Source organism: Eriocheir sinensis, chromosome 19 (genome assembly GCF_024679095.1).
Source record: "Eriocheir sinensis breed Jianghai 21 chromosome 19, ASM2467909v1, whole genome shotgun sequence".
Classification (NCBI taxonomy): domain Eukaryota; kingdom Metazoa; phylum Arthropoda; class Malacostraca; order Decapoda; family Varunidae; genus Eriocheir; species Eriocheir sinensis.
Genome location: NC_066527.1, coordinates 11,549,853 through 11,571,621, shown reverse-complemented (window position 1 = coordinate 11,571,621; position 21,769 = coordinate 11,549,853). Strand labels below are relative to the sequence as shown.

The window sequence follows — 21,769 nt, the reverse complement described above, 5'->3', positions numbered from 1 at the left end:
TTTTTTTTTTTTACAGCAGAGAGAGCAACTCAAAGGCAACAAAAAGAAAATGAAGAAAAAAGAGCCCGCTAACTGTTGCTCCCACAAAGCGATAAATATATAGTGGCCAAAAGAGAGGTCAATTTCGGGTGGAGAGGTGTCTTGATACACTCTTCTTGAAAGAGGTCAAGTCATAGGCAGGAGGAAATACAGACGAAGGAAGGCTGTTTCAGAGTTTACCAGTGAAGGGGATGAAAGAATGGAGATGCTGGTTAACTCTTGCATAAGGGTTTTGGACTACTACTACTACTACTATATAAACAAAAAAAATAGAATGAAGATATATAGATATCATATTACTGCGAATTTGTTATAGAAGATTTTGAGGCAATGAGTTTTTAAGGGAAAATTAATGGTAGAATTGCATAGTGCTTGTCCATAGTCGAAGCCTGGTAGGAAAGTTGTAAAGTTTCGTTCAGTCGGCGCAACATCTGTGGGCATATGCCGGAGAGAGACAGAGGAGACGGGGCCTAACCCCCGATTAAAACCTGGTACCCATGCACTGCTAGGTGGACAGGGGCATAGGGTATCGGAAAAGCCGCCCAAATTTTTCCACTCCGCCCGAAGGCCTGGTAGGAAAACGTAGTAAAGGTCTCATTCATTGTAACATGAACAGCATGGAAATACAAACAGAACTGATTTTACGTAGAATTAATTAATAGAAAAAGTCAGAGGCACAGATATTGAAGGGAGATTTAATGGCAGACCTGCAACAAATGCATCGTTTAAATTATAGAGAGGAAAAGAAGCTTGATTTGAGTTGGATTTTCAGAGCAGTTTAATGTAGAGGACAGCACTGTCTTGCCCTCGGTCCCTCTGCCTGGAACAAGCGACAACTCAAGACAGATGGATAGATAGTTACGGTCCTGCTCTGTACATAAAAAAAAAAAAAAAAAACGCTTCGAAGGAACCACGTAACATCAGCAAAAACACATGAAAATTCAAACGGAAATGACATTTATATACTTGAAATAATTAGGGAGAAAATAAAGGGAGCAAAAAGTTGTATCAATTCCATTAGAGCAATATATATATATATATATATATATATATATATATATATATATATATATATATATATATATATATATATATATATATATATATATATATATATATTGTGTGTGTGTGTGTTTGTGTGTGAGCACCCGACATTTATTCTAGTGTTATTAAAAATTAGGCCATAATTGCAGTTAACCATTCCTTATTGAACTTTTCAAGTCTTCTCACAAGTTGTTTAATGTGAGGTTCCACCATAAATAGAAGCTGCCTTAGACTGAATTCCATAAAATGCGGCGCGGTTCGCTCGTCCTGATTGATTGACTGGTAGTTTATTGTTGCAGGTAAACAACAAAGGAGAAGGGAGGAACATGCCATCCCAGCCCCCAGGCAATACATAATGTGATTATACAACTAGTAATACATGTGGAGGTAGCACCATGAAACTAAAAAGCGTCCTCGAGCATCAACAGGCTAACAAATTAAATGAGCTTATATTAAAAGTACTAGTTGGAAAGTTTCGTTTAGTTGGTGCAACATCTGTGGTCATATGCCGGAGAGAGACAGAAGGGGAAGGAATTATGGAAGGGAACAGACCCCAGGAGACGGGACACAACCCCCGATTAATACCTGGTACCCATTCACTGCTATTAAAAGTACTAAGAGTACTAAAAATGTAAAGTATAAAAAGTAAAAGTATAAAACACTGTAGAGTATAAAAGGTAAAAGTGTAATATGTAAAATATATAAATGTAATTGAATGGCAATAACGAGTTCTGTACTCGCTGGCAGTCAGTGAGCCACTGAGGGGCGTAAATGGCTGTGTGCTGGGGAGGGTTGTGGAAGCGACTGTGGTGCCGTCTACCGGGAAGTGGGGAGGTTAATTGAGCTTGAGCGTCCTATGGGAGCCTGTTGATTGGTTGTTTATTACTGGGTTGTTTTGCTTAATTATTAAGGCTTCTTGTATTTTTGTAGTCTGTTAAAATCCGTTTCTTTTCGCAGGATTTTTGTATTACTGACAAGTATATCCCGTGTTAAGTTCTTGTTGTGGTTGGTAGTAAATTGGGTCTTGCGGCCTCCTGATGCAAAGTGCATTGTCATACGGCGAGACGGTCTTCTTCTTTAAGATTCTCCCCTGAGGACAGGGCCTTAGGCCTAAGGGTCGTTGTGGTCATGCCGATGTACGAGCTTTGTTGGAGCTCGCATTCTCCAAGAGGACAAGAGAACTCGTAAACGACATTAGTTTGTTTTAAAGGAGGGAGTGTCGGGCTGTTATTGTTTTTCGTTATGAGGCTGGTTGTAGTTCTGCTTTCATAATATATCATGAGTTGGTGTTTATCATTAGGATTGCTGCATTCTGTGTTGTTAGATATTATTTGTTTTATGATTCTTTCATCAGTTTTGTAGGCTGGAGAGTATTGGTTTATATAGTAAACGTTATGAATATTTGATTGACTTTCAGTAGTAGGTGATTCACTGGCTGTAACTTTGTCCAGGTATCTATGCAGTATATTGTCAAAGTGTTTGTTAAAGTGTTTGTTAGAGTTGCCATTGTTTATGAATGCTTGCTTTAACGCATTGATGCTACTATGAAAGTGTTGCCAGGAGGAGGAAATTTTGTAGTTGCGGTGAATGAGTGCTTTAATTGCTCCATCTTTATATCTTTGAGGACATTCACTACTGGAGTTTAGGTATATGCCGCTGTTGGTTGGTTGGTTTCCAGTATACTGTGATAAATTGAGTGACATTATTGCCATCTACGTTGAAAGGATTCTTTGAGTTTGTCAAGTGATTCTGTATCATCAATTACAACGAAACAACATATCTACAGCAGAGGGCTGGTTTGAGGTTGTAACTGTTGTCCATAACTATTGTCCATAATACTAATTTCAAGGTGGGTTATAAGGCAGTTTGCAAATGTCACCCCTAGAGGAGAACCCATGCTGACACCGTCTTGTTGTATGTTAAAACAAATAATAACCAACAATACAGCATATATATATCTATATATATATATATATATATATATATATATATATATATATATATATATATATATATATATATATATATATACACACACACACACACACACACACACACACACACACACACACACACACAAATAAGCAACTCAAAGGAATAAATGAGAGCCTGCTAATCACTGGTCTTATATAAGAAAGTGTAGGCGAGTGTCAAAAGAAAGATCAGTTTCGGATGGAGTCTTGATAGTTTCCTTTTGAAAGAGGTCTGTTTGTAGGTAGGAGAAAAAACAGATGAGGGAAGCTTGTTTTAAAGTTTACCAGTAAAAGGGATGAATAATAAAGTTGGTGTTTAACTCTTGCGTAAATGATTTGGACAATATAGGGATGGGCTAGAGTAGAAGGCCAAGTGCAGCGGGGCCGCAGGAGGGGAGGAGGCATGCAGTTAGTAAGTTCAGAAGAGCAGTCAGCATGACAATACTGATAAAAGATACAAAGGGAGGAGTTGATGAAACAAAGAGCCATGCATGGACTTTACTCTCTATAGAAAGCTGTGTGTGTGTGGAGCTCCCCCATACGTGAAATTCATAATCCATACAAAGGCGGACAAGGGAGGGATAGAATGTGTGGGGGAAGGAAGGAAGAACTGGTGGAGACTGTACAGAACGCCTAACCTCGAGGACACTGATTTGATATGAGAGGAGATATGGGGTTTCCAGTTAAGATTTTGAGCTTAGGATAGACCGAGGTTTGATGTTTAATGTAGAAGGTGACAACTGAGTGTTATCGAAAAACAGGGGATAGGTGTTTGGAAGATTGAAGATTTACATTAATTATTAATGTAAATCTTCACTCTTCAAACACTATCTTAATATCACTACATATGAATAGTTACCGGAAGAGTTAATAGAGAGAGATTGTCATTAAGACTACTGAACTAACTTCGTCATGCATACAGAAACACAAACAGGCATTAACACACACACACACACACACACACACACACACACAGGCATGGTGAGAGGACTGAGTGTCTAAGGTAAATTATGGGCTTTGATATACAATAGTGATTGTCACCACACATAAGGAAGTCACAGGGAATGCAAAGGATTGCAAAAAGAAAATTGCAAAGCCTCCGTGAGGAATGAAGAAAAATTAATGAATGAATAAACTTTTTACTTACGGGTAAAAGAGGGGTGACTTATTACAATGCTTAAAGAAACAAAATGGTATCAAAATGTGGGATATATTATTTTAATGCGGTACAAAAGAGGAAGATTAAGATAACACGAGCTTAAGTTGAAAAACCTAAACCTCAACAAAGTCATTTTTTCAATCAGTTATTGGATTAGTGAATATTGACACGGAAGACTTTTATATTCTGACAATGAAAGGGCTCATGGTCATGCGTGGAAGCTTCAAAAGACGAGGTGCTGAGGCAGAGTTAAGAGGATTAGTTTCCCTACAGAAGAGCTGAAGTTTGGATTAAGTTTGATGCGGATGTAGTGTGGGCAAAAAACACCAATGACTAAGTTAAATAAAAGTAAATGTCGTCACCCTCATAAAATAATTGCGTATGTCATTTTTCAGCGATTTCCAGGTTTTTGTCTACATCAATTTTTTAACACGTGACGCCCGTATTTGTATAGTTGCCTTCGTTATTCAGGGTTTGAGTGTTCTAGATTTGGCCTTTTCATTTCTGCCTAAATATTAAGCCAAATGAGATAACGACAGTTCTTTTTCTATTTCCTGTAAAGTAGAAAATATTGACTTAGGCGGTTTGCTTACGAAGGTGACGAAATGGAGACAGGAAAACACGAAATTAAACACGAAATTCGCAAAAAAAAAAAATGCATACTACAGCTAGATAAATACAAGTAGGCAAGTACACACCTATGCAGTCCGGCAGCTCCTCGTTCCACGTGTTGAGTCGGCTGCCGCACTCCAGGACTCTCTTGCGTGTCATGGTGTCCGGGAAGACGTGCCGCACACAGCACCAGAACTCGGCGTGCGTGGCGTTGCGGAAGGCAAGGTAGCCATCCTCTGGCACCTCTGGAGTGGGGCAACCCAGCGCTGCGGGGAGAGAGCCCGATTAGTGGTGGGGGCTGTGGCAAGGGTGAGGATGTCGGGGTGAGGAGGGAAGTGTAATACGTCTTCCGTCCGATTCCACTCCGACCACTTAGCTCAAACGGGATATGGCCTCCAGGGAAATTATATGAAATAGTAAGAACTGTTAGAGTCCGTACATATGCAAGGATTAATATAAAGAGTATATTTGGAAGAGATTAAAGGTGTAAAAAATATATCTAACTTTCTTATGGTGGTTTCTTGACATTAGGCAAATAAGTCCGCCCGGTGGAAGAATGCGTAGTGGCTTTCAAAACAAGAGAAACAGATCCTCTTATAGTAATGTTAATTTTGTAATTATGTTAATTTTCTCCATTGTTCTGGAAATTAACTTCAGCTGGTAATGATAAATCAGTATCTGAATATTTGAGAATTTCCGACAGCATGCAAATATATATTCAGTAGGTATTGTAATCTCTCATTATAGTTAGATTTATTTTAATCAGTGAAAAACTCGGTTCATTTACTGAATATACTTGTGTAAAAATCAATCTCCTAGAGCTAGTCTTAAGAAACTAGGAGACGACTCTTATCTATTTAGTGCAGCAAGTATGTTGACTTGTTATGCTGTAAAATTTTGATAGGAATTCCCTTTTTGTTTCTTCATTCCTGGCAGCTCCACAAATAGTTCATGTTGACTCAACTAGTCATCACATATTGTTCATCTCGATCGAAGTGGCCATTCTTTTTAATTGATTAATTGGTGAAACACCAAGTCACTACATCTGAGTTTATTATGAGCACTTGAGTGATAGTAGTAGTAGTAGTAATAGTATCAGAAAAGGTTGCAGTAATAGTAAAGCGGAACGTTGTTTTAAGAGGAATTTATTTAAGATTATTTACTTAGGAAAATACCTTGAATCTGAGGCACCCTCGATTCTATTTAAACAATCTCTAGTAAGAACAAATTTAGTTTCCCACGTGATAATGAGCCCTCCGTGGGGCAATGAGGCAGGTCAGTCAAACAACCATAAACTTGAAAAATGGGAAAAAAAGGCAATATAATAACCTGAGAACAAAAGAACACACGAACATAACGTAAGCAGTATGAAAAACGGGGCCGGCTGGCCTGTGCAAGACAGCTATCCATGAATTTATCTAATATATTCTTTAATGCGAATATTGTATTGGCACTCACAACATGCCTGCCCAGCCTGTTCCAATCATCTACTACTCTGTTGGCAACCCACTTTTTGCCTACGTCCTTGTTGAATATGAATTTATCCAGTTTAAACTCATTACTACGTGTCCTACCCGGTTTTCTCATCATTTGAACGTTTTAAATATCCCCCTTATTAAAGCCCTTCAGCCATTTATCAACCTCGATCAAGTCTCCTCGCACCGTTTGCCTTTCTAGAGAACGCATGTGTAATTGTTGAAGTCTTTCCTTGTATGGTGCATCAACAACAGTGCAGCAGACAAAAGACTAAGTCCCACACCACTGCGGCCTTTGGTTGACCGCATGGGCGTAGATCCTGGGGGGGGATAGGGGGGATAAATCCCCCCTACATTTGGGTTGGGGGGGATGCCCTATGTAATCATCCCCCCCATAATTCAGTCAGGAATTAGGTCGTTCTCCACTACAGCTACTATTATAATTGAAAGTAATTATGGATTATGATTTTTTTATTATTATAACGGACCAGTCACCAATGGCTAAAAACAAAAATAAATAGTTACCCTACTATTTGTGGTTTTCTTTAGCTTGGCGAATGGTGGTAGATATTGTTACGATCATAGAAATAATTATGTATTTGCATGAATGTCACAATGTGTATGTGGGCTTGGAATGCGTCGCATGTTATGATGGGGGAGGAGGAGGCGTCCGAGGGGAGGAGCGTGAGCCAGGGGAGACCAAGTGAGCGTGGGCTTCTGGCGTCTTTCGGGGTATGAGTCATAACGAGTGGTAATTCTCCTTCTGTTTACTCCTCCTCTAGGTCTCCTCCCTGTGATAAGTGACCATATAGTGTTAACACATGGCATAGTCCACCTGCGGCCAGGCTACTGTGACAGAGTAAATGTGAGTAATTGTGGTAGACGTGTGAGAAGAGAACTTGTGTGTGACACCTGCTACTCGTGTAATATGTGTTTTCGTGTGACTGTGACTAACTCTATGATCTCGTGTGCTTATCTGTGCCTTAGTTTCTCCTCAAATAAACCTCATAGTGTAATAACCGTGCTTGGCTGTCCTGGGACTGAGATAAGGTGAGTCGACAGGTGTGGACAGATGCACAAACTAACCGCTCGCTATCATCCCTACACACATGCTATTAGTTAAAGTGTGGATGTCTCTCTCACACACACACACACACACACACACACACACACTATGAACCGATGCACGGTGAGACTATTTTGGTCATAATCTTATTACTGAAATTATCTGAATTTTAGTGAAACATAGGCCTTAGAATACACCTGTAAATGTGATTAATTATACAAAAAAACACCTGCCTGTGCTTCGCTCGCCACATTATCGTGAACAGTCATCACCCCCGGTCATAATGAGAAATCTACGCCCCTGGTTGACCGAGTCTCCTCTGGCACATGCTCGGCCAGGATATATTCCTCTTTCTCATATTTGTCACCTCAGGCTGCCACCTACATGGTGCGTGGTCGATAGTTCTTGAAGTCTTCTATGTTGTCTTTTTGAGAATTAAAAACACCATTTTATCCATTCTCATGGAACTCATAGACCATGATTTTCAATATACTTGTATTAGTTTATTTTCAATATAACATGGCTTCAGTCTTTGAACAGGTTTATTGTTGCGCCGCCTCCTCCCGCCTTGCCACTAATCATTCTTTCAAAACTTTCTTTACTTCACCCATAGTCACACTTGGATCTCCAGGGGCTCGGCGAATCTCTCTCTCCTCACCACCACCCTCCTACCTATCATGACCACCTGACACTTTGCTGTAGAATTTCTGAGCAGTCGTAAATACTTTATATTATTCATGGTATTGCCACTTGCATTTTTAGATAAAAATTCGCGGTCCTCGTTCTAATTTCCTTTCTATGGAACACCATCTCTCCTCCTCTAAACCTCACCTTCTCTTCCTCACCAAAACACAGGTTTCTGAGCAGGGCGTCATTTGGGGTCTTGGGGGCAGTTGCCCCCCCCAAGACTCAAGTTGCCCCCCCCCAAGCCTCAGTTTGCCCCCCCTACCAGCGAAGCCTCAAGAAGTAACAGCAGCTGGATTTAGTTATATATATATATATATATATATATATATATATATATATATATATATATATATATATATATATATATATATATATATATATATATATATATATATATATTTTTTTTAATTATTATTATTATTATTATTTTGTTGTTGTTGTTGTTGTGTGTGTGTGTGTGTGTGTGTGTGTGTGAACAGTCAACACTGAGCGGCAGTATTAGGGTTCCGGGAGCAGCAAAGACAGACGTGCTGTAGCCTGTTTATGAGGTGGGCCTCAGAACTGGTGACGTCGCGGTGGGGGCCTGTGAGAGTGCCAAGCCTAGTGCTTTCCCCATCTCTATCTCGCCCCTGTGTGTGTGTGTGTGTGCTGTGTGTGGATCTACAGTGAGGGTGTAAGCTAGATGAGTGTGCGTGATTTGTTGTGTGAGCGGTGGACATCGTGTATACAGTGTACCGGTATGTGAGTGTGGAGCTTTGCATGAGTGTTTGCGGGTGTCTGTGTGTTATCAAATTATCAACAGTATTACTTTTATTTCATTTTTCAGTATGATGAGTATACTCAAATTATCAACAGTATTATTTTTTTTTTTAATTTTGTATAGTATGGTGAGTATTATCAAATTTATTACTCAGTTTAATTATATTGAATTAAATTGTTGATTTTTTATTAATTATTGTTTTTTCTTTCAATTTAACTTTAAATTGGCAGCTTTATAAAATATATTTATAAAAATTTTCCTTAAAGAAAAAGGTCCTACTCCTGGAAGAAGGTCCATGTTTACCTTTCAAATGTACAATCATAAATACATGAAATTTCTCGGAAATATTATGTTTCTTAATCCTTGTCTGTCTGGTCTGTTTATATTCTTATATAGCTACCCGTGATGATAAGGTAAATGAACAGTAGTGAGATTATATAATTTATGCTGAAAAACCTTGCTTATGTGGTTTAAAAAAAAAAAAAAATATATATATATATATATATATATATATATATATATATATATATATATATATATATATATATATATATATATATATATATATATAGAGAGAGAGAGAGAGAGAGCGCGAGAGAGAGAGAGAGAGAACGCTGATGAAGCTCTTTGCTCACCAAACTGTCTCTGCCCCCCCCAAGAAAAATCTGAAATGACGCCCCTGTTTCTGAGGCTACTGACAGCAATCTCTACGCTGTTCGCTCCTCCGATCGCTATCCTAAATTTCAATCCAAAGCTGGATGTTGCGCCTACGTGCGCAACGACATCACTTGTTCTCGTGGCCACGACCTTGACTCTTCAGAATTTTCCGCCATCTGGCTAAGACGTCATTGTCATTCTATTACTAAATATATCTGTGCTGTTTATCTCTCACCTAACTCTACTAACTATGTAAAATTCTTTGACTAAATTAAACTCCAAAGTGGAGCACATCTTGACCACTCTCCCTTCGCTGAAATCTCCATCCTAGGAGATTTCAATGCTCACCACCAGCTTTGGCTTTCATCCTCTTTCACTGACCAGCCTGGTGAACAAGCCTACAACTTTGCTCTCCTCAATGACCTAAAGCAGTTGGTACAGCACCCTACACGTATTCCCGACCGTCTTTGAGACCGGCCCAACATACTAGAGCTCTTCCTTACCTCTAACCCTTCTGCTTACTCTGTCAAACTGTTCTCTCCTGTACACCCTCTGGACCCATCGAAGAGGCGATGCTTCTGGCATTTTGCTTCAGCTAGGTCGGACGACATGAGGATGTACTTTTCCGATTTTCCTTGGAATGATTATTGCTTCCAGGAGCGAGACCACTCTGTGTGTGCCCAGCGGATCACAGAGATGATTGTCTCTGGAATGGAGGCATACATTCCACGTTCTTTCTCTACTCCTCGTGCTAAAAAGCCTTGATTTAATCACGCTTGTTCTCGTGCTGTCAAAGATAGAGAGGCAGCTCACAAAAGGTACCAGAGCCTTCGAACTCCCGCTAACCATGATCTTTACATTTCTGCCCAGAAATCGTGCCAAATCTATTCTTCGACTTACCAAAAACTCCTTCATTAATAGAAAATGCCAAAACCTTGCTTTTTCTAATTCTTCCCGGGACTTCTGGCATCTAGCCAGAAACATCTCCTCCAACTTCACTTCTTCATCTTTCCCTCCTCTCCTTAGTCCTTACGGTAACACCACCGTCTCATCTATCTCTAAGGCTGAACTCTTCCCTCAAACTTTTCTAAAATCTCCACTCTGGACGATTCTGGGCATATTCTTCCTTTTCATCCCCCCCCCTCTGGCCCCTTTATGCCTGATATTAAGTTTCTTAAGAAGGATGTTTTCTCTGCCCTCTCTGACCTCAATCCTCGGAAGGTTTACTGGCCCGATGGGGTGCCTCCTTTTGTCCTTAACAACTGTGCTTCCGTACTGACACCCTGCCTGGTCAAACTCTTTCGCCTCTGACTGTCAACATCTACCTTTCCTTCCTGCTGGCAGTATGCCTTTGTACAGCCTGTGCCTAAGGAGGGTGACCGTTCCAATCCCTCAAACTACCGACCTACAGCTTTACTTTCTTGTCTATCTAAAGATTTTGAATCAATCCTTAACCGGAAGATTCAAAAGCACCTTTCCACTTCTGACCTTCTATCTGATCGCCAGTATGGGTTCCGCAAGGGGCGTTCTACTGCTGATCTCCTTGCTTTCCTTACTGACTCTTGGTCATCCTCTCTTAGCCGTTTCGGTGAAACCTTTGCTATTGCGCTGGACATATCAAAAGCCTTTGATAGGGTCTGGCACAAATCTTTGCTTTCCAAACTACCCTCCTACGGTTTCTATCCTTCTCTCTGTACCTTTATCTCCAGTTTCCTTTCAGACCGTTCTATTTCTGCTGTGGTAGACGGTCACTGTTCTTCCCCTAAACCTATTAACAGTGGTGTCCCGCAGGGTTCTGTCCTATCTCCCACTCTCTTTCTGTTGTTCATTGATGATGATCTTTCCAAAACGAACTGTCGAACTGCCAATCCATTCTTACGCAGATGACTCTACTCTGCATTACTCAACTTATTTTAATAGAAGACCCACCCAAAAGGAACTAAACGATTCCAAGCTGGAGGCAGCAGAACGCTTAGCCTCAGACCTTACTATTATTTCCGATTGGGGCAAGAAGAACCTGGCGTCCTTCGACTCCTCAAAAATAGTTTATCCACCTATCCACTCGACACAATTTTCAAAACAACTATCCCCTATTCTTTGACAACACTCAGCTTTCACTTTCTTCAACACTAAACATCCTCGGTCTATCCTTAACTCAAAATCTCAACTGGAAACTTCTTATCCCTTCTCTTACTAAATCAGCTTCCTCGAGGCTGGGCGTTCTGTACCGTCGCCGCCAGTTCGTCTCCCCCGTACAGTTGCTATCCATTTACAAGGGCCTTGTCCGCCCTCGTATGGAGTATGCATCTCATGTGTGGGGGGGCTCCACTCACACAGCTCTCTTGGACAGAGTGGAGTCTAAGGCTCTTCGTCTCATCAGCTCTCCTTCCTCATACTGAAAGTCTTCTACCTCTTAAAGTCCGCCGCCATGTTGCCTCTCTTTCTATCTTCTATCAATATTTTCATGCTGACTGCTCCTCTGAACTTGCTAACTGCATGCCACCCTTCCTCCCGCGACCCCGCTGCATACGACTTTCTACTCATGCTCATCCCTATAGTGTCCAAACCCCTTATGCAAGATTTAACCAGCATCTGCATTCTTTCATCCCTTACACTGGTAAACTCTGGAACTGCCTTCCTTTGTCTATATTTCCTCCTGCCTTTGATTTGAATTCTTTCAAGAGGAGTGTATCAAGACACCTCCTCTCCCGAAATTGACCTCTCTTTTGGCCGCTCATAACTTTTGTCTCTGTAGGAACAGCGATTACCGGGCTTTTTTTTTACACCTTTTTTTGTTGCCCTTGAGCCGTTTCTTTAGCTGAAAAAAAAAATGCTGTCTGCCAATGGAAATCTTCTCTTGGTGATTTCACACTTGTCATTCTTTCGTTTCTTCAATCTTGTCCATTTAAAATATACGGACATAAGTAAGGTTCCTGATGTTGAGCTTTGTCAGTTCTGCCAACTCAGTGTCGTAACCTTCATTTTATATCAGATCTGTGCGCTTCATATATCATGTCATATCTGATTCCAAGACAATTATATATTATAATAATATTGCATTTTATTTCCAACAGATGTCCTTCACCTTCATCAAGTAGATTCGATAATTTGTTCCGAGTTTCAAACAAAAATCTTCACCCTTTTTAACTGACAGAATATTAAGGTCCTCCTAAACTTTTTCCTTTCCTTAAGGTTTAATTAAGCCTACTTTACAGCATACTAATTGGTTGTAGTTATATTTTTCCTTTTCATTTCCAGTGCTTTATAGAACAATTCTACTTCGTCAGTGTAAGTTGATTCTGGTGCATAAGCCTGAAGTATTTTATCTTTTGTCGAGTTTCACAATAATTTCTTACTAATTAGTTGTAGTTTTTATTATTTCGTTGATGGAGAAAAAGTATACAATATTTCCAGCTAAATTCTTGTAAAATAAGAATCAAACTTTACGCTTTTTCCTATTAACAAGACTTGTAAATGAAACATCTCCATCAGGCAACACTATAATGCTTCAGTGGCCTACGAAGTTCCCCCTAATATCTTTCAATTATTTTCCGAACACAGCCAAGTTGCTTTTACTGCTTTTTTCAGATTGATGCTGCAATGAACATTCACAAAGTCGAGTGGGAGTTTGCAGCAGCAAAAGCTTTAGTATGTTACCTATATCCCTCTTTTATAAAGTGGGCTGCTGTGTTTTCATTTTTCAGTAAATGTCAATCAAGTTTAACGTGTTAATAAAAAGAAAATATATATTGGTTATAATGTTTCTTTCGCATGGGTAAAAATATGTTTGTGTCTATCTTTTAGCATTGCCCAAGTAACGATATATCGAAGGCGACACCACGATACTTGAATCTAGTATTATATATTCATCAACTACACAACGGCATGATTTGTTCCAACTTGCCCTAATGTAATTCAATCATCCTTAGCTCCTTAAACCTAAATAAGTTGAACTTTTACCTGTTGTAGAAGGCCCTAACATATTTATTCTACATATTTATTATCGTTTCATCATTTGAACTATGTAAACCATTTTTACCTATCTCTCCCTTGAACCTGAATTTACCCAACTGCCACCCATTGCTGCGGCTCCCAACATCATTTATTCATTCTAAGAACTCTAACCTGTGCTTCACGTGGCGGCCCACCTATAATGTCTAGCACACCTGGTTACTCGCCTCATTAACTCACTTGGCTGGCCTCCTCACTCCCAGGTAACACAGTACCTGTTTTAATAACTTTCTAACAGCTGGTGAGCAAAGTTTTCTCTCTCTCTCTCTCTCACACACACACACACAGGAGTTGTTGATAATATACTGGTTTGCAAGTTGAAACTTTTTCATTTTTGGTTACCTTATCTTACCTACTCGTAGTCAACACGTCGATCCAGGGGTACAGGAATTAAGAGATCGTGATAGTAAATTCTATTGGCTTAAAGGGGTGGAGAAGGTTTTACTTTCTTTAGGCTACGCACGTTTATATCAATTTAAAAAAATTAAATAACATTAAATGAACAAATAAAACCTACAGAAACCAACAAATGACATACGATAAAATAACAGCGAGAGAAGGAGGAGCGACGGAGAGACCAGGAATGAAGTTGAGGGATGATCGGAGGCGGAAGGGAGTGGGAGGGGAACAGGATGGGGAGAGCGGACGAGCGAATGCATAGGTTGGCGATGCTCGGCAACACCATCAGATCAGAGTAAAGAGTAAACGCCTTAAAAAATTAGCGGAAGGTGTCTTGTATTATAGCTCCCCAAAAGTAACGTTAATGTGTGGTGTGAAAAATAGCTAAATGAACAGATTTTTTTTTTTTTTTTATAAGTTGATTGACTATTTCGCCGGTAGTCATCTTCCCGGGTGGGCCTGATGGTCGGCCCAAGGCTTCTTCCAGGTGGGGCCTGATGGTCGGCCCAGCCCGTTCTGGCGCAGGCGAGTGTTTATAGTGGCGCCATCCTGCATTGGCTCATGCTGCCCACCGGAACTCGTACTTGATTCGCTTGGACGGCTTCCTCTAGAGTCCGGGTTGATGGGTGGTCTTCAGGACAGCATGTGGGTAGTTTTAAGCCACTCGGCGGTGACCGAAAAATCCGAGTGGTAGCGTGAGGATTCGAACCCGCGTCGTCCATCACGCGGCGAATGTGGGTCAAGTACGCTATCACTTCGGCCACCGCCTACCCCAATGACGCATGCTGCCTGATCACCTATCACGGCACTAGATTGCCCTCAGCGTAAGGTGGGACGAGTTCAGAACCACGCGCTCCCTCCACGAGAAGGCAGCCATACCTCCAATAATCAGATGGCCGTAGTAATCTGGACCCGGATGGAGGCTGAGGGCTGGGAACAGTTCCAGGTCCTCGAGATCTCCACCAGAAGCCCGGGCAGGAGCCATTCGTGGTTCCCACGGAGTCTCCTCGCCCTGGAGGAAAACCCTGATCCTGCCCCGAGGTTCAGTTTAACTCTTGCGCTCACCTCCCTCTCCCCCATACATTATAACCACCCGCCAACCACTCTCTCCCAAGCACCCACATGCACATTTCGCTCACATGCTCACGTTCACATACGTCCGCACACCCCGCCCTTTGCCAGTATGTAATGTGTAAATGTTTATCCCTGCCTTCTGTGTGGCTTTTGCTCACTCCACTACATAACACACCAGACCACCCATATGTATATTGTCTGTCTCCACATCGACGCCTCTCACATGTATATTCCCTGTGCATTCTCAACATCCTTCAATGTAATTTTACTTGTGCTCGTACTTTTATCATCCCTTTCCTGCATGTCTCCTGTAACCCTTTTATGTCATCCTGTTATATCGCGTTATTTTATCTTGTTATACTATTTTCATCGTGTACCATCAATCCGTGTCGACCCTATGTACCCATTTTATGTATTTTTTATGAAAAGAACTATACAAGTATGAATCTATGTATACATTTATAACAGAATGTAAAGATTGTAATCCTTAATAGCCGCCTCTGCCCAATTATATCTTCTATATGTTCTACCATCCTCTACTTCCAAAACTATCAAACAAAAATAGCAGTGCCGATTCCGCTCGGGTGCCCTCTACCTCCTCCTTTACCTCTGTTTTTCCCTCCTTTTCTCTCTTTGTATATACACGGATGTATATGTATATTTATCTTTGTATACACACCTCCCCCCCTCTCTGTAACTTCCCCCCACTGTTCTAATAAATATTTGAATTTGAATTTGAGGGTTGGTAGTGTTTACGCGTCGTAGGCGCTATTGCTAATAAGCAAACCAACGGTTCCATACGACTCAGACATCCATCGATAATCGACATATAAATATGATACCTGTTCCATAATATTTATACCTTTTTGTTAAGCAATACAACCCATTACGGCATACCGTATTGTGCTGTAATGGATCTTGGAAAACATAAGTAACAACAGTGGGCTGAGTTGCCATTGTCTAATATTGGTAAAACCACAGCTAATGCATGTGGTGTTACGTATCATCATATCACAACCACAAATGGGTCAATAGAGCGAAGGTTAAAATGTATAGGGCTGCATGTGGGACTGTTTTATTCACGAATCATTACACATCTAGACGATGTGGGCAATATCTCGGTGTTGGAAGGTATTGTGGTTTGGTGCTTCGTTATTTCGATGGCACAGTTTCATAGCAAGTGTTGTGGCGACATAGGCATGGCAGTGTCCGTCAGTCACTATGGCAACCACACAGAGTGAGCGTGGAGCGACTATAGCACCACACAATGAGGCTACTCCCCGGCAGACATATGGGCGAGACGGATTGGCGTTTCTTATCCCGGCAGCACGATGGATAAGGCGTTACGATGACAGAGGCCACACTGACAACTTGCGTAGGTGTGGGCGCCCACGTTGCACGACGCCAGAGGAAGATGAGGTATTGTTCAGTCAAGCACATTAATGCTTACCCTGGTGAAAGTATAAGAGGCCAGAAGAGTCTAAAACTCACAAAGGTGCCTCTTCTGTTTCTGTTCAGCCTCAAACTGGGCATATCTATTTTAAACACATGTCCTCTGGTTGCTGGGTGTTGACCTTGGGAGCCGGTTTAAGGAAACTCTCATCGCCATCTCCTACTTTGTCAATACCCTTTAAGATCTTGTAGGTCTCAATCATATCACCTCTAATCCTTCGGTCTTCAATAGTGTTAAGGCCCAGCTGAGTTAATCGTTCCTCGTAAGGATACCCTGCCAACTCAGGGACTAGTTTTGTTGCCCTTTTCTGTACCTGTTCAGCTTCCTGATATCTCCTCCTGTATAGGGTGACCACGCTTGGATGCAGTATTCGAGGCGTGGTCTGACAAAGGCTTGTACGGAGTTAGCAACATCTCTGAGTCCAGAGAGGTCATAGTTTTCTTTTGGAGTCCCAGCACAGAGTTGGCACTCGCTGCAGCCCTACTCACTTGTGTAGAGGGTTTCAGGTCATTGGTGTGTAGAGGGTTTCAGGTCATTGGTGATGATGACTCCAAGGTCTTTCTCCTCGACAGTCTCTTCCAAAGCTGATGGACCAAGATAGTACTCATATCTTGGATTACTTCCACCAATGTGCATCACCTTGCATTTTCTTCATTGAACTGGAGCAGCACTTCTGGCTCCATTCCTTCAGCTTTTACAGGTCCTGCTGCAACGTTGTTTTATCATCAGCATTACGTATCCTCTGGTAAATTTTGGCATCATCAGCGAAGAGTTTTACCTGTGGGCTGGGTTGAGTCAAGGAGATCATTTATAAATACCAGGAACAAAACTGGCCTAAGGACACTGCCTTGTGGAACTCCTCCAGACATCTAACCATTCTGAGTAATTTCCCTTGATGCAGACCCTCTGCTTCCTGTTTTCAAAAAAAAAATTGAATCCACCTGAGGACTTCACCCCTCACTCAAATCACTTCCAGTTTTGTCAGGAGGCGCTTGTGAGGAAGTGTCAAAAGCCTTTCGACAGTCAAGGTATATGACGTCAACACCTTCCCCGTCGTCCACTATGGTCTCAGTTCCTCTAGGTACTCCAGCAGCTGTGTTAAACAAGATTTTCTTGACCGAAATCCATGTTGGTAACTCTTCAGCAGCCTGTTGCTCTCCAGATGGTCAATAATCTTTTTCTTCAGAATTTTTATCCATTATCTTACAAGGGACCGAGGTGAGGCTTACAGGTCTGTAATTCAATGGATTAGTTGGACTTCCTTTCTTGAAAATAGGGCTGACGTTGGCTCTGTTCCAGTCTTGAGCAGTTCCCCTGTGGCCAGTGAAGCTTGGTAGATCATAAAAGAGGATACGCAAGGTCGTAGCATCATTCCTTCAGCACTGTGGTGAACTCCATCTGGTCCAGGTGCTGATTCTGCCCTGAGGCTCTGAATCCTTCCATCCTAATGTCCTCAACTGTGAAACTGCAACCCTGCAATCCTTCTCCTTCCATGTTGTTTAAATCTGAATACTGTTCACAGTTTCCTTAGCGAAAAGCTTTCTGGAATTCTTGATTGAGCAGGGGTGCAAGCCTCAAGTAGAGTCGAAGTGAAGGAACCGTCAGGGTGCTTTAGCCGATGTACTTCTTCCATGATTTTCATCTTGCTACGAACATACGCATGAAAGCTCGAGGGTTTGTCTTCATCTCAACTGAAAGTTCCATCTCATAGTGATATTGGCCTCCTCACTACCCAGGTAGCACTGTTTTTCTCAGTAGTCTGCATACCTAGCTCTTGATCTTCTTTGTCTGTATCTTATCCAGGCATCTTCCTTTTCTTACGGGCAGTATTTACACCATCCGCATTTGTATATACACACTTGAGAGATTGTAGGCTTACTGCTGACTCACTGGGCTCCCAGCCAGGTGAGCCAGGTTCATTTGTCTTGTGGGCACGAGGTTATCTTCTCCGGGATCCCGTTGTGGCGCGTGGACATGGGCTGTGGTCGATATTCCTGCTGCTTCCTCTGTTTGGGGAAGTGCCCTGATGTCGGTATTTGTTTCAGTCGCCCTGACTATTATCCACTTTTTCCACTGGTACCTTCCTCACCGAGCATTTTGTTCCTCGTTGCGTTCCTTTGCTAGTTTGGCATGGTCTTGTCTCTCTTTGAAGGTACGATCTGGCATTATCCGTAGGCTGTCCCCTTCCCCAGCTGCTGATGCACTCTCGCATACTTCCTTATGCTTCCTCATTATCTGATGTTTATGGTCTGCGCTATCCAAGACAACTTTAAGAAATCTTGGCTTCCTACGACGCGGGTCTTGAGGGTCCCCATGCTTGTGGTGGATTTAACCGAGTTAGTGACTTTATTTCAATCGGATCTTTAATGCCAAGATCTTAAATAACAGCTTGTACTTTCTGAACGTCTTCATATTTCTTTTAGATAGGATCAGTAGCATCTGCTTCTTTCATCCCCTAGATTGTTATGTTTGACATTATGTAGTCTTTCTCCTCTTCATCATCTATTAACTCTTTTATCTGTTCCCATACTGCCTCCTTAAAGTCTTGTTGGTTCTATAGTCTGTTTTTCTTACAACACTTCAAATCTGATGTTCATAGCTTCCATCTGTTCTTCCATTTCAGTCATTTTGCTTCCCAGGTCCTTCAAAAAATCCTTTGCTTTAAAGATATTTGGTACCTCAATTGAGCATGTGTTACAAATGTTTTGCTTCTTCTGTTTTGTGAAACAAGCCATTACCTACTTAGACATGTACACACAGTTACAGTGAAACCATTTAGAACATCCATCACACCTGATCCAGTCACATAGTTCATGATCATCTGGCTGATATACTCAACTTCTGGTCCCCACCTGTACATTTGTAATCCCCTCTTCTTCATTAGTTGTGTTTAGGTCTGTACTTGGTGCACTCCTTATTGTTGATGCTGTGTTGCTGGCCCTGCTGTTAGTCTTCCTTACTTGTGTCCTGTTGCTGGGCTTCCTCTGTTGTTGTGGTGGTGGTGGTGGGTAAACACTCTCCCAACTTGCTCATGTGGTGCACCCCACCTCTAGAGTGACATGTATTATGTGGTCGCTTTTAATTACTCACTATCACGAACTAATTACAGTTATTGTTCACAATGATCAGTCATAAATTCAGAGACAATACAAACAAGAGAGGAATGTGGATCTACCCACACAGTCTTTATTTTTTTTAATAGTATTAATCCAATCGTATGTTATCCATCCCTGGACAGGCAATAGCAGGTGCTGCCAATGCCACGCCATTCACTCCTGCCACCACCATTGGGCCTGAACTTGGCCTAAAATGCAGCGGGCAAACGGTTCGCAGACGACTTAAAAGTTCTGGGATGAACGGTCGGAGGCCTGCAATTAACTAACCTGACTGAGGCCAACATGGAGCGGCGGATGGAATACGCCCTCCAGTATGCAGACAAACCGATAAGGTTCTGGCCCTCTGGGAGTATGTCATCTACTGTGACGAAAAACATTTTCCACCGATGGTCAGACACGTACACGGTATGTTTGTGGCCACCAAACACTTGGTAAGCACAGCAATAATGCGCCTTTGTGTCTAACAACTATCACGCTACATTGTAGCCAATACAGATTTATAGATATAATCCTAACATTCTTAGCATCGTTATACATCTCACCATAGCCTTTTTATTTATTAGTTTTTACGTTGATTGATCCCTACTTGCGCTACGGCGCAACTAAATATCGTGTCTAGTGGCATGAAACATTGTGCTGTTTACCACATTCCAGAATGCATGTATCGCCAAGGTCGCATGAACCACCTGTGCATATTCCATCCACAGTTATCAGTGTTACCTATACATCTATTATGTGTGTCGCGAGATCAATGCATGACTCGTGTGTGTTGCATGCTGTATCCATCATATTGATGATTAACATCATAGTGTTCATTAGCAGTGCTCAGATTCAACATCGAGCATGTTGTGGGAAGTGGGAGAAGTGGCCGTGTTACCGCAGGAGTGTTTGGCTGGATACACGCCAGTGGTGTCGGAGATAGCAGACGTTGATCCGGGACGATTTACGGGGAAAAAGTATGTAGATGTTTTGGAAGAAGTTTTGCTCCCGTCCGTGAGGGCAATGGTCTACCCTGACCCCGACCCATATTACATCCTTCACGACAACAGCCCCATCCACACCTCCAGGAATGTTCAGACGTGGTTTTCTGACCACCCAGAAATAACAGTGTTGCCACATCCATCCAAATCGCCTGATCTGAACCCAATCGAGCACGTGCGGGGGGTGATGAGTAGACACATACCGCAGAACCGCCATCGCACCCGTGCTTCAGTTATCAATAGTGCCTTGGAGGCGTGGGAACATCTTCGCACACCGGAAGGCAGAGAGCTTACACAGGCGCTGGTGGCGTCTATGCCGGAACGACTGAACCATGTTTTAGGTGCAAGTGGTGGATACATCAAGTATTAGTTGAATAAAAATTAACCCCCAAAGTTGTTTACTCTCCTTGTAATTATTACCGTATATTTATTGTCTTAAATGTACAATACTGCTTGTATGTCGGTGACAAATGGGTTTAGCAATGGCTGTGGGATTACTTTCATAACATTTCGATCATTGTCTTATCGTAGTTTACTTCAAAGTGTCTCACTAACACTTCTGTGCTGTTCACAAGACATGGCTGTCACGTGTTGCGCAATCGTCGTCACTGATGTTACTAGACCGACATATATCAGAACTGGTAAAGTTTATCACTTGTCATCGACAGTAATAACAATGAACCGAAATGCATGTAAGCATTACAAATGAACCTAACAGTTATTTGCTGTGCCTATGTTAGAAATCTCTAGTCTTACCGTGTTATCACAATCGCATCAACTATATCTACATATGACTAATTAATATTACATTAGAAAATAAAGTATAATACTATCCAAGGTCATATATGGCATCCACTCCCTAACAATCAGGTCTACCATTTTTCTCACTTCACGCAACACGCGTCAAACATCGTCCGGTGTGTCAAATCATACAGCACATTATTTTAACGTTACCTTTGGGAGCTATTGTACACAAATACAATTTCGATCCAACAATTAGTTTCAGATATTTGCGAAAAACGATGCCTCGTTGTCCCTGAAATGGTTGGCAAGACTTCAAACAGAAACCTATCACTCATAAGGGCAGCATCCTCTATCCCATAAGGGCAGCATCCTATCGCCGCTGCATAATTAACTCACCGTCGCTGAATCAATGTAGTATAGCCGCTCAGTTATAGCCAGACTCATCTATGAAGTACGGTTGGGCGATGCCCGCTCGGTGTAAAGGAGAGAACGGTGCGCATTCAATCACTGCCTTCGTCCT

General features: G+C 41.7%; 1 protein-coding gene across 1 annotated transcript in view; it reads right to left on the bottom strand.

Annotated features, from left to right (window-relative positions):
• LOC127000968 (uncharacterized) overlaps positions 1–21,769 on the bottom strand; it is a 77,155-nt gene that overhangs the window by 7,187 nt on the left and 48,199 nt on the right. Inside the window, 1 exon segment of the mRNA XM_050865141.1 lies at positions 4,914–5,093. Within this exon segment, the coding sequence (XP_050721098.1) occupies positions 4,914–5,093 (180 nt within the window).